General features: G+C 41.1%; 1 protein-coding gene across 1 annotated transcript; it reads left to right on the plus strand.

Annotated features, from left to right (window-relative positions):
* The first annotated feature begins 1,912 nt into the window (after positions 1 to 1,912).
* Positions 1,913 to 12,319, plus strand: LOC134651936 (uncharacterized). The gene is made up of 15 exons (XM_063507061.1): positions 1,913 to 2,463; positions 4,100 to 4,212; positions 4,505 to 4,667; positions 4,801 to 4,951; positions 5,493 to 5,665; positions 5,952 to 6,046; positions 6,948 to 7,161; positions 7,393 to 7,600; positions 7,707 to 7,856; positions 7,963 to 8,129; positions 8,713 to 8,810; positions 9,128 to 9,268; positions 9,742 to 10,006; positions 11,708 to 11,834; positions 12,148 to 12,319. Exons 1-15 carry the CDS (start codon positions 2,397 to 2,399, stop codon positions 12,272 to 12,274), a joined length of 2,259 nt encoding a protein of 752 aa, XP_063363131.1. The 5' UTR covers positions 1,913 to 2,396; the 3' UTR covers positions 12,275 to 12,319.
* Positions 12,320 to 13,734: the final 1,415 nt, after the last annotated feature.

Consider the following 13,734-nt stretch of genomic DNA (forward strand, 5'->3'; position numbering starts at 1 on the left):
TTAATAATAAACTACCAATAATAGCCCCTTTGGGACCTAGAGCTCTCTTTACACTGGCTTTAAAACTACTCAAGCGAGTTAGCTCGACATTTGGAACACACGGTCAAGCGAATACGAAGCCTAATCATAACCAATTAGTCAGCCTGACCGTCGTTAATCATTTACCCGCTTGTTGAACATGAGCAGCCGCTTATTTTCAACATTTCGGATTGTTTCATCACATTCAATGGCGCCATTGTCTTAGTCGATTATAGTTGTGTGTTTACGTTTCCTGTTTTTGTATGGTCGTTCATGAATATGACATATGAGTGTTTGGGACAGACATGCTATAAGAAGAAAACGAAAGATTTTGTGGAAGAAAATAGAAATAAAATGGTGAAAATTGGCGTAGCCAGGCGTGGCCGAAACGGCCCCTCGCACTTAAGAGGGCCCCGCGGGAAACCAACCCTTTTATTACCTAGGTATAAGGCTCAGTCACTGCACTTTATGGACAAAGAAGCGAGCTATACTTGGAGTGTCTCATCAAAACCAATTCTGCAAATTAGAATTTCTAACCAAGATCGTCGAAATATAAGCGACTGGGCGGTGCACATTGCTCGGAAGTTTCGCTGATGAAGTGAAAAGAGAAAGAGAGATTAAAAAGATGACAGATCTAATATTGCAGGAAACCTTTGGTCGAGGACTCGAGGGCAGCGCACGACCCATCGTTGTGGAGATTCCTTAGAAAAACCTTTCGGCTGATGGCGAATTGTGATGATGAGGATTATGATGTTATGTTTTCAAGTACTTAACAGCGACTTTGTAATATGTAGGTAAGTACCTCTACATATTACCTATTTGTATTAACCTACCTAATGTCCTCTACCTGTCTCCTTAGCAATTAGACAAACATCGTCCTCTTAAATAAGGGTTATTAAAGTCATATTGTTTCGTATACTTAGTTGTATGTTAGTACTTACATCCACCATTAAATATCATGACAGCGGCGGACGTCACGATGTTCCTTCCTCGACTGATGCAAATTGCGCTAGGCGGATGATTTGGAAATCCGCGGAATAACATAGGTACGGGTGTAATTTTTATTAGTTGAGCCCGTATGTTTGCGAAACATCAAGTGTTATCTATTACAAGATATTGGTGGACGGATATAGGTGAGTCGATCACGAAGACGAACCAGTGTAAATAAGCTATTTGGTTTAGGATTGGTAACAGGCATCTTTAGTCCCATGAGTCTAAATTAGATAATTAGACTCAGTTTTACGACTAGAAATTTATTTTAAATCGTGATCAAACCTATACCTAATTAAGACTCCAACATCTAATAAATACATAGATAAATGGCCTATCCAAATAATAATAACCCCTATAGGTACCTCTACTTACCTACTGCGTAGACCCATCACGGGGTCACATTTCATGCAGGCTTGCCGCGATCGACTCAACGATCGTAAATCAGGCGCAGTCGTATCATCGTTCGGTTTCACTATCGGTCGCGTCATTCCATTGTAACTTGTAGCATAGAGAAAAAAATACATAGAGTGCTCACTCCATACATCAGTTTTAGTACCAAAAAGACTATTAGCATCTAGCATTCAGTAGCGGAACTATCAGTACTGCTACTTGACAATAGATGTAGCACCGACCGGAAAGTCTTATGCTGTTGAGATAAGACTTTCCGGTCGGTGCTACATCTATTGTCAAGTAGCAGTACTGATAGTTCCGCTACTCGATGCTAGATGTAGACACTGAAATTAATAGTCTGAACTGATGTATGGAGTGAGCACTCTATGATTTTTTTTCTCTATGCTTGTAGTGTAGTAAAGGCATAATGAGCTGCAAGGTCGCGCGGCGGGGCACGGCTGCTGCACTTCATGAGGCGTAGATACTCGTAGACAGGTAGTTTCAGCGCGCGCGCCGATGTCGCTCCGTCGCTTATTCCCGCTCTGAAGACCCTTAACTTTCTTGACTAGACTAAATTTCACTAAAATATATCCTTTTAAAACGACATTCAAAAAGACACATCGGCGAGGCAAGGACTTTCGCGATCTTCGCGCATATATCACGCGACTCGACTTTAAAATATATATTTGATTTAAAATGTGACTTTATGGACAGCGTATTACATCTTGTATTATAAATACAAAAGTGCTACACTCATCGTGTTCTCTCTTAAACCCTGTTTGAGTTGAATACGTTTGACTTCTAGTTCGGAACCTGACCACACACGCGATGGTTATGTTAGTTCAGCTGTGGCCCGGTTACAATAAGCTATAACGGATTGCACAAGTGCTTCCCTACAAGTTTTCCAGTGTTGAGTCACGTCCCAAATGTACTAGGACTATGTGGTTTTGGAGTATCTGTGTCTTATGATCTAGTGCCAATAGTGTTCTGGCTGGATGGAGTCTGGCAAGATGGAGCGCTGGCTAGTGCTTGTTGTGGGTCTGCTCATGCAATACTTCGGCGGTAAGTGAAAATCGTTTTACAGTATGGGTCATAAACTGAAATAGATGTCATATAAATACTGAAGGAAAAGTGACCGATCCCGTGAAAAAGTGCCGACATCAAGACAAGGCAGGATCAAGGCTACATTCGAATTCGAACCGGCGTCTTCATCTTTTACAGTTGACACAACGCCATAGTATTTACATCGATTTCAGTTTTAAATTTATTAATAATTATAGTGTTATGTAGACTTAAAATAAAAGCACATCAAGTTTGTTCTCTAGTTGTAGGTATCATTTAAGTCAGCGGTCGGCAACCTTTTAGCAGCCAAAGGCCACATAGTAAGTAACGAAGTTGACGCGGGCCGCACTTTGTTAATATTTATGACTAAACTAGACATTGTCGGTTGTCAATATTACATACAAAATAGCCAGGGAGGCTCGCGGGCCGCAAGTAACAGGTTCACGGGCCGCATGCGGCCCGCGGGCCGCGGGTTGCCGACCGCTGATTTAAGTAATCATAGTCACCATTGACCAAGTACTCACCTATACCTACGAGACATAGGGGCCGGTATCTATTCAAATATCCATTTTTGCTTACCTACCTATACTGGAATGAAAATGTCTTGAAAACATAATCTTTCAAGAGCAAGACTCGTTGCACGTAACGTAACGCAAGGCAGTTCAGTTACCTAACGTAAACTTGACGCATTTTAATTAGTGCATCATCTTGGTAATGCATTTATTCTAACTCCTTAAGAATATGGGTCATACACGTTTTATTGTGTAGGTAGGTATACTTAACTCGTTCGCTTCTTTCCTGTAGACATCACAAAGAGAATTTGAAGCTAATTTTTACGCTGCACCCTTATTTACTATTTTTGTTTATTTTAAACTATATTGCACATTAAAAATTAGAAAAGTACAACCGACGGACTTATGCCTCTAGGCGCGATACCCTTCCAGATAGTTATACATATATTGTTTCTGTACAGGGGCCTTACCATGATGTCCTTCAACTAGCGATTCTGTTTAGGACCTAAACTGAATCGCAATAAGGACATCATGGTAAGGCCCCAGCTCCAATTTACCTGGGTCGTTAACTTTTAATTTAACGATTGTTCACAGAAGTGACCTTTTGTACTTGACCCGGCCAGATATTACATTTGATAAATGTACAGACGACCAACATAATTACGTGACTATTCGTTCGCATCTGTTTCTACTTTTCGATTGGCATTTGTCATCTTGTCACCCAAGGAAACGATGTCACTGGCTGACATGCAATCTAGCTCTCGTCGGATCATTAGCTGCGCTAGATGTACCATCGCCCACACTCTTAACTGTCCATCAATGGACCTTATGCCCTTTGTAATAAGGTCCACCGATGTACAGTTAAGAGTGTTGCTGTTTGTACGCTTGTTTGCCGTGAACTCTGGTGATTAAGATTAGACGCTCTTTATTATGGACTATACACCGTGGGCTCGAGTAACCCGACCGATTTTAACCACTGAGGTCATAAGGAGCAAAAAATGTTAAAGACATAATTACCGCCATATATTTGTCTTAAAACTAATGTATGGCGGTCGGCATCAGTGTGCTCGATAAATGATGCTATGAGGCGTTAACATTAACACCTCTTTACTATTTTGTTTCAGAGGGCCGTGGGCAGTGCCGCAACGGGCAGGAGCTGAGCTTCGCGCGCTGGTCGGGCGCGAGCCCGGACCAGGCTGCACCGGTCTTCGTGTACGCGGCAAGCGGAGAAGAAGAGGTAATTAATAGGTATTTCTTCAGCGGACAGTGGCCAAGAACAGCATAGAAAGCAGTAGCAGTTAGCAGTATAGTCGGTACGGCACAGTTTTCCATGTGCTATCAAATGACCGTCCCGTGAACTTATGCTGTAACCCTCATCACTTGTCCGCAAACCGGCATCTTGTCTTTTTCCGTTTCTTTAAAGTGGAACCATCTCCATAAGAAACACTCGCTACCACGCTGATACCTATATAACAGGCATGTAATATTGAAATAAAATATACTTAAAACTTGGTTGTTTAAATTGGCAGTCGCTGGCAGGAGCGTGCCTGGCGCGCTGCCGCGAGCTGCCAGTGTGTGCTGGCGTTGTGGTCGCCTATTCACGGGGGCACTGTCACGGCGTCGCTGCGGAAACAGAAGAAGTACTCCGACCGGACAACGATGTGGCTTACTTCAAGAAGATCTGTGCGATATGTGAGTATAGACTTGTTTTTTTGGCAGACAGGACCGACTCGACCCTATCTCTAGCTTAACTTCAAGACACGAAATGTGTTTTTACCGCGTTCTGTTATTGCCCTACAGTTCTTAATATTATTATGTCCCCCAGTGCCCGAAGGATGCGTGGAGCGGTGGTGGGCCGTGGAGGCCACGCCGGGGTACCACCTGCATTCCGAGAGCAATGTAAAGGTGGTCCTGAACACCACGGCGCGGGAGTGCTACGCGCTCGTCCTGGGCACAAAGGGGGAGCAGCTCTACAGGTTAGTAATCATCAATATTAGAAGTAAGGGGTTATTAGATATATCCTGGAAAGGAATAGAAAACACTGATTTAAACTTCACGATTTTTACACATTATTAAATTATACAACGGGACTTAATCGCGTATCTAAGTTTTAAGATTTACCTCCGACGTTTCGAGGACGGCGTTGTCCCCGTGGTCTCGGAGAAGACTGGCTTAAGTTGACATCAGCATCGTCTAACCGCGCGAGTTTTTCGAACTACCCGCACTTGGTCTTGTTTATCCGCTTGAACGTTTTGCGCACTAGGGATATCACTCTGTCGACACACAACACTAACGATATTCGATTTATCGACTGTCGATATTCGTTTACGCTTACATTTACTAATGACTGTGATTAAGTCCCGTTGTATAATTTAATAAGGAATAGAAAAGTATTGTATTATGTCATTTTTCGGTCGATCTTAGGAGAAATAAATCGGACGCACTCAGTCAAGCCTTTAATCTGAATAACTTTTGTTCAAACCGCATTACATAAATGGTGGACCCACTGTTTCCCAGGTCGGCGCAGTGGGTAAGCGCCGAAGGCGCCCTGGACGCCGACGCCGTCAAAGCCTCCGACTCTGCGCTGGGCAACTGCATCCTCAACGCCGAAGACAAGTTCACGGAGCCGGAGTCCTACAGGGTTGCCAATTACTACACGTTCTACGTAGAGAACCAGTGCAGGTACGACTGTAAGTATAAAAACGACCAATAATGCAAAAACATGATCAAAATTGGAAATTTAAGTGCAACGATTGGGACTGTTATTTAAAGTCGGTATATTTTGTTGAGTGTACACTGCAAAGACTACAACTTTTGATTAATTTCATTTAGTCTCTAAAACCAAACGTTGGCTTTTCACTTCAGTTACCAAGTGGGTATGCCCATACCAGTTATGTAAAGCTGGGCAATATCGCGATAAAAGCATTAAATAAATATTATTTACTCTTAATTTTAAGTTACATTTAAAATTTTCAGATCCAAAGAAGATAGACAGATGTTCCTACGAAGAATATTACAACCAAACGCTGAAACACGTTGAGTTAACTTATAAAAACTTCACCAAAGATGAGGTGTGTAATTATGTTATAAGATGTTTGTATGCATCGTATCTTAGTTGTTTCTACGGTTAGCTATTTCTTTATAAGTCTTGTCATGTACAAATCTTAGTTTTGCTACCATTTCGCATTTTTCTCTTTCAGCTGGAAGAGATCCCTTAAGGGTATAAGTTCGCCTTTGTGTTATGTACTTGTTTTGCGCAAAAAAATATTTTTAATAGGTACTACTAAATTATTTTTTCTATCAATTTAGCTTCCTCTGGTAAGTTAGTAGTTAGTATTAACTCCTTTCTTAGCCATTTTATCCAGGTTTACATTTAGTTTTTCAACAAAGACTTCCATGTAAAACTAGGTATTTCCAAAGCAATTTACCGTGATTGTACCTAGGCAAATATGTGTCTTATCTGCTCACGAACCTACAACTTACTAACATAATGAATAATAATGAGCATTATCTACTCGACGAATTACTGGCAGCAATGTTATGATTAGGTATGTGTTCGAGGAAAATATGCGCAGGTCATCATCATATCATTGAAGTAACATCATGAATGTTGTTACACGATGGTTTTCTAGTAGTAGTGGCTTTATGGATAAATTGAGACTAAAAATACTTAGTTATTGTATTGTTTTTACTAGTACATAATAAAGTTCATCTTTCTTGCTTATGTGTCTACTTGATCTTGATGGTAGGTTTTATTTAAAAAAATCATAGATTTAGGATAGCTATCTATTAAAAATCTTAACTACGTACGTTCTTTATTTCTTTGATGTTTTTTTATACCTTTAATTGGTTGATACAATAACAAGAATGCAGGTGAAAAATAAAAATGCACTATTATTAAAAGTACTTGCCTATTTATAATAATACTATTCAGAAAATCACTTGATCATTTCATTCCAATTGGATTGTCAGTGCAAGAGCGCCTGCGAGTCTGAAACGCGCTTCGTATGCCGCGGGTTCACGTGGCTGCCTCGTGAGGGCGAGGCCGGCGGGCGTGGCAAGGCCGGCGGCCCCGGTGCTCGCGGCCTCTGCGACCTGCACTCCGAGGACCTGGTGTCCACCGGCTCGTGGCTGATTCGCCGCGCCGCTCAGGCTGTGTACTACCGCCGTGTTATCTGCCTCAATAGTAATGTTTTTTTAAAGCTTCTTATTTAACTTGTTTGTTTTCTGTTTACACTGAACTCAAAGTATAGCTTAGCGAGGGGTGTGGCAGACATCGCGGTTAACATACTTAAATACATACAGTATATTTACGTACCTACATAAGTAGTAATCTAAGTCTTTAGCAATGATTTTGGCTTCGGTCTTTCGGATGATCCATATGATATTAATTACCTATACATATTTTCTATTGCAGTAAGCGTGGACTGCTCGGACGACTCGCTGATAGTGACGTACCGCCCACGCGGGCAGTTCCGCGGCCGGATCTACGTACCGGGCCGCGGCGAGCCCTGCGGCGCGCGCGGCGTTGGCGGCGCCGTCCGGCTCAAGTTACCACTGTATGGCGATTGCGATGTCAACTTCGCGCATGCCATTTCGCATACGCCTAGTGGAGTCCTTAATAGGTGAGAAAACTGGTTGTGGCTCTATTTTATATGGTAGTGACGTTCCGTGGCTTCATCTACGTGCCGGGGAATATAAATATATTACACTTAAATGTATTATTTTTAGGACGATGGCTTACGTAATGGTTATGATCCAAAACAATCCGATTATCCAAACGGCGGGTGACCGCTGGGTGCGAGTGGGCTGCTCGCCGGGCGAGCGCGCCGCCTCCGTGCCAAAACATGTCAACGCCGCCGTCGCCGTGAAGGATACCGGGTAAGCAAAAACACTTAAAATGTGTTTAAACTAATTAAATTATTTAGAATCAATGGTAATTTAAATAAAACTCGAGTAATTCCCAGTCTAATATGACATCTTTCAGGCGTCCATCCGAGCCGAGTAGTGGTGCACCGTTGCCGGCGTCGGCGAGCACTGTGTACAGCGGCGGCGCACCCGTCTCCATGTACGTCGTCCGCGCTGCACAGGATGCGCCGCCCGCCGCCGCCGTCTCGCTGGGCGAGCCTTTAGAATTGCGCATTGAGTCCACAGGTATGACACACAATTGTAGAATGTGTAGAATGTCTAAGAAGGTAGTGTTTATTGCACGAGTTTTTTTTATTATTTAGCTTGAACACACTCCTAGTGTACCTACTTGAATAGGATATCTATGACCTGGAATCCAACAGCATCACACTTGAAAAGCCTGAGGTCAAGTCATCAGTCAGTCAGATTACATTATCAATAGGATGCGCTTAGTTTGTATAAAGATTTAAAGAAGATGCTCCTTGACACCGCCAGAGATCCTACGGCTGGCTCATTCCTTGGCCAAAGAATCGGAGTTGCCATTCAGCGGGGGAATGTAGCCAGCATTAATTATGGGCACCCTTCCGCAGGGATCGGATCTGGGGGACTATTTGTGTTAGTTGTTATTTAGTTTTTATTTAATTGTAATTTATTTTATAAGGTGATTTTTTTTTACATTATCAATTGTGTTCTATTATATCTACAAATAAGTCCTACTCCTACGCCATTCTTTGCGATCAGATTAAGATACTTGCGGAACTCAAGCTCATGTATAATTATGTTGTAGAATTAATATTCCTAAACCAGACTTTTTGTTTATTATTTGCAGAGGAAGCCGAGATCGAAGCTTACCACTTGGTGGCCTCGTCGCGACTCGGGGACAGTTCCGTCCTGTTGCTTGACAGCAGAGGGTGTCCCACCGGACAGGTAAAATTTAAATTACTTATTGGCCTTATTCCAAATAAGTACTTACTAAAAGATTAGATTCAAACTTTTTTAATAGGTAATTATTATTCGGCGGAAAGAGGAGATCCGCAAGAGAACCAATGTAGTTAAAAAACATCGCTAAGAGTTAAGCTTAAAGACATTGCCCGCTGGCCACACAGATTCTCGCGAACGTGAGGAAAAGGTGGACCGAGAAATCGATTTGAGTAGCGCGCGACCAGTGATTTGGAGATCCTTGAGGGAGACTTTAGAGTGCTATTACTTTTTCGATTGGTGAGATGAAATGAGATCTGTTGCAGGTGGACTTCCCCGCGTTCACACGCAGCGTGTCGGGAGGCACGCAGCGTCTGTCGGCGCGGTTCAAGGCGTTCCGCTTCCCCACATCACACGTCGTTCGATTCGCTCTGATGGTGCGGTTCTGCGATAAAACTTGCGACCCGGTGTGTATCCCTAAATAAATAATGTACAATTACCTACTTATTGAACATTATTATAAAGACGCATGTGATACCCAATTTCCATAGTTTACTTTATGATCGGTTCATCGCTTAGGTACATATTAGGTAAATGCACTTATTTATTTTCATTACACAGCAGCTCTTTTTTTGATTGTTCAAAAACGGATGAGAAAATTGCGTATAAATAAATAAATATTATTCACACGTGGGGCAAAGTAATCTAATAAAATTTTGAGTTGTTCCCTTATGTTGGATGGTAGAATTGACTTTTAAATTCTGATTTTGAATGATATTAATTTAATAACATTCATTTTGAATCGATTTGCTTTGATTATGTTTGATATTTTAGAGTTGATATTTTCCTTGTGTCGGTGTGGTGAAAAATTGTGTGTTTCACTCGGTGGCAAAATTTGTTTAACCCTCGTGCCTTAACTAACCCATGATTTATTTTCCAGGTGAATTGCATCCAGCCATCGGCCCGCCAAGCGCGTATGACCAACGACACGTACTCTTGGGAAGACGGCGACGGCGGCGGCGTGCCGGGCTCGGTGGCTCCGGCGCGGCGCGCGGGCGCGGGCGGCGTGGTGGCGCGCGGCGGCGCGGCGCCGTGCCCGCCCGCCGGCGCCGGGCGCATGCCGCTCGAGCTGGAGATGGTGGTCGGCTCCGGGGATGTGGTGTCCGCTGACACTATGGTCCGGGCTGACCATCGGTCTAATATACGTGAGTATGAGTAGATATACTTGGTCAACCAGATCTTGATAGTAGAAAAAGGCGGCAAATTTGAAAAATGTAATGTATCGTCCCATAGAAAATTTGAATTTCGCGCCTTTTTTACTGACAAGATTTGGTTGACCAGCATTACTTAACATCGATAGGGTTTACATCAACATAGAAAATAATACTACGTTTTAAATAACGCGTTACGTCTGTACGTTGTCGACAAAATGAAACATTGCCACAGAATAAATAATAGTACTAAGTACAGAAGACTCACTCTCTAACAAAACGCGTCTGTTACGATCAGAACTAGGGTTGCCAACTATTTTTTGGTAGAATATAGTATTTTCCAGAATAAGGCACCAAAAATATAGTACATTTCAAAAAAATATGGTACTTTTAGATAAAATACTAAACATAAGTGTAACATACGTTTAATCGGAAATATAGTATTATAGCGTACTATATATTTTTCCAAAAGTATATAGTACAGAGAGCCAAAATATAGTACAATACTATATAATATAGTACGGTTGGCAACCCTAATCAGAACAGATATGGCCGCTAGGTGGCGACAGCGCCACGCGCGGCTTATGGCTTTCCCCAAAATTGGGGCCGAACCGGAGTGAGACACGCCTGACATTGCGTAGAAATTAATTGATATTGTGAATTTTATTAAACCTATGTTCTCTTATCACCTATATTTATATATCGGTGCCGCGCGCAAAGCCGAAGCCAACACTTTGAGGCTGTTTCGACATAAAATCTAATGTAAGAAAAAAGTATACCAGATATAAGGCATTATTATCTACCTACTACGCTACTACTTACATATTCTCTACTACCCCGAGCTCAGCACTGTATTAATTGCTGCCTGTAGAGATACATAAATTGGAATTTCTAATATAGGTATACCTACAGAATTAATTAGAAAAAAAACAAGATAACTCACCTTATTAAAAGTGCAAATATGATTAATGATGTAAATAAATATGACAAATAGCTATATACGTTTCATGATATGATATGATTATGAAATAAATAGGAATCAATGTCTCACTCGACGGCCTCGGTTCCGGTCGACTGAGCTCTTGTATAACATCATTAACAATTAACGCGCCTAGGCACGTAATAGTCGCACTCCGATGATTACCACAATTAAATAATTATGCGAATCATTAATGCAAAGAAAATTGTTCTATCATGTTAAATCGTAAAAATACACGGGTCTGCATTACTGATTTTTAACCAAGTTCAATGTCATGAACGAATTAAGAGACATATCGTTTTAATGTACCTATTAACAGCGTGTTAAAAATAGTGGGGAACCGTTTTAAGGGCCTATTCGGAGTATTCGGTATCGTGTTGTGATTAGGACCAAGTAGAAGAATTTTTTTATATGGGGCAGGTGCCGCAGGTCGTCCGAGTCGGCCAACCCTCCATAAAACATAAAATTGTTTGCGCGATGCGCGACCACAATATGTCTGCAACATGTAGCGAGTTATTTGCCGCGTCTGGCCGAATCCATATGTAGGTACAGTCAGCAGCAATATTTGCTAAGCAGGCGAGGGGTTCAAAATGATCTTGGTGCGAGTTATTGTTAAGAGAATAAGAGCGCGTCAAGGTAATTTTGTACACCTCGCCCGCTTAGCAACTTCTGCTGCTGACTGTATATGCAAGATATGTTTGTTTGTTTGTACACAGCGGAGGAGTCGCGCGAGTTGGATGACAGGCTAGTGTGCGTGCATGAGCTGCTGCTGGTGGCGCTGGTGCTGGCCTGGCTGGCCGTGCAGGTGTTGCTGCTGCTGGGGTGCTGCGTCCTCGTCAAGCGGTATGTTGGGTGGTCTTCACATTTAATGCGGATTCGCACGCCGTTCTGGTGTGTGAGCGAGCCTTCGCTGCTTACGTGCATAGCGCTGTCTCCCACTCACACCTAGGGCCTAGCCAAGTGACAATCGTTAAAGAATGCCAAACGAAAGTGTAATAATGTACGGAAATGATCATGTAACTTTTTGTTGCATCTGTCATCCCGGTACATTTTATGAATTTACTTGGCAAGCGTCACATTTCCTGAATAGCTTTAACATCCGTTATTTTAAAGATTGATGTATAAACGCTTAACTAATTAACTGTATGTATATCAGGTACCGCAAGCTGGCCGAGATGAACATGCAGAAGGATTACCAGGCCTTCGACAACGTCGGCTTCGATTCCATGTCGACACACCGCCGGGTTCACTGGCCCGACCAGAACATTGATGTGCTGCAATAATGGCGACCAATCTGTACTTACCTAGATTGTATAGGGCTTCACTTACAACAATAATAATTATAAAATGCTTAGGTCGTCCTAGTTGGTTACATAATTCAAAATCTGAATGTCGGTTACTTATTTATTTCATATGGGCTGATTTTTACAGATGTTGGTTTTGTCAGGTCGTACTTATTTATTTAAACCTTTGATGCGAAACTCACCAAGCGAGCTATGGAAAGTTTCAGAATTCAGCAAGAGAAATGCGCGCGCATTTAGTATATTCAGAAAAACAGAACTCAGGCTGAGGGTTTCTTACTGTTGACCGATGCAGTCGTTGAATTAGTTGGTACAATCATTTTGCAAATAAAGCTTTGCATATAAGATTTTATTTTTAAAACAAACCCGGTGTGATTGTATTGTACATACTTCTTTACTAATAATTAAATCTTCCTATTAAAATACAAACGCTACTAAAAAGATTTATGAAGGTAATTTTGTGTTAGTCGACTAAACTAAAATGATGCGTATCAGAAAGTAAAAGGAGATTCCAAAACGCCTTGTTTCAGCTAAGGAGACTGCTCATTCGTATTAGATATAAATAGTTTAAAAAGTAGGACTTAGTTATACCTTATACCATATTTTATTTATTTACCTAGCAGTAAATTTTAGTAAACTCTTGCAAACATTCCAAAGTGAATTTCCTTATTATGTGTTCATTTATTATTGAGTGCTTTACTGAAAATATTTAAATTAATAAGTTTGTAGATAAAAGTAGTGTGTTGTGAATTGTTATAGGTTATGTTTTTAATAAATGAAATAACGAGTTTTTATATTATTTTTATTCTTTGAACATTCCTCCTATTTTTTTTTACATTTTTCCTTGCATAATAAAATAAATAGCTTTACACATACCTAATCAGTAAAATCAACAACATTTAACCGACATCAGTATTATCACATCACGGTTATATCCAGTCAGTTGGAACAGCGCTTGATCAGCTTGAATTATTGAGTAGAACATAATTGGATAGATTGAAATTTTTTACCGGTATTCGATAATCACTCATGGCCCATACCAAAGATAGAGTAAGTACATATCTTACTAAGCGGCAATCAGGTTGACACTGCACTATTATAATTTACAATTTACTAAACAAAATACGTACCTATACTTCTAACACTCATTGTGGCTGTACGCCGAGCAACAAAAGTGCATCACCACTTTATGAATGAATTGGCTACTTTCCTACTACTTCTTTATTAGAACTGTCAAAACGATTTGCTAATATGGAATTTATATGAAAACGTGTGTAGTGACGTCACAGTCAACTCACCTACTTTTTATACTTCCATCAGATTTATTAAATAGAAATTGTGTTTAAAAATAATTGCTATGTATGTTTTTCTAATAATTATCTGGTGCTTTATTTCGTGCACGGTCTGTAACAATTTATTGTAAGTAGAGGAAAGTACCCAAT

The sequence above is a fragment of the Cydia amplana genome, chromosome 1 (genome assembly GCF_948474715.1).
Source record: "Cydia amplana chromosome 1, ilCydAmpl1.1, whole genome shotgun sequence".
Classification (NCBI taxonomy): Eukaryota; Metazoa; Arthropoda; class Insecta; order Lepidoptera; family Tortricidae; genus Cydia; species Cydia amplana.

Bases quoted from the DNA above. Each gene is read 5' to 3' on its own strand.
- LOC134651936 (XM_063507061.1), top strand. From the start codon at position 2,397: ATGGAGTCTGGCAAGATGGAGCGCTGGCTAGTGCTTGTTGTGGGTCTG. The intron at 4,213-4,504 runs GTAATTAATAGG...TTAAATTGGCAG, and splicing joins CGGCAAGCGGAGAAGAAGAG to TCGCTGGCAGGAGCGTGCCT. The intron at 5,666-5,951 runs GTAAGTATAAAA...TAAAATTTTCAG, and splicing joins GAACCAGTGCAGGTACGACT to ATCCAAAGAAGATAGACAGA.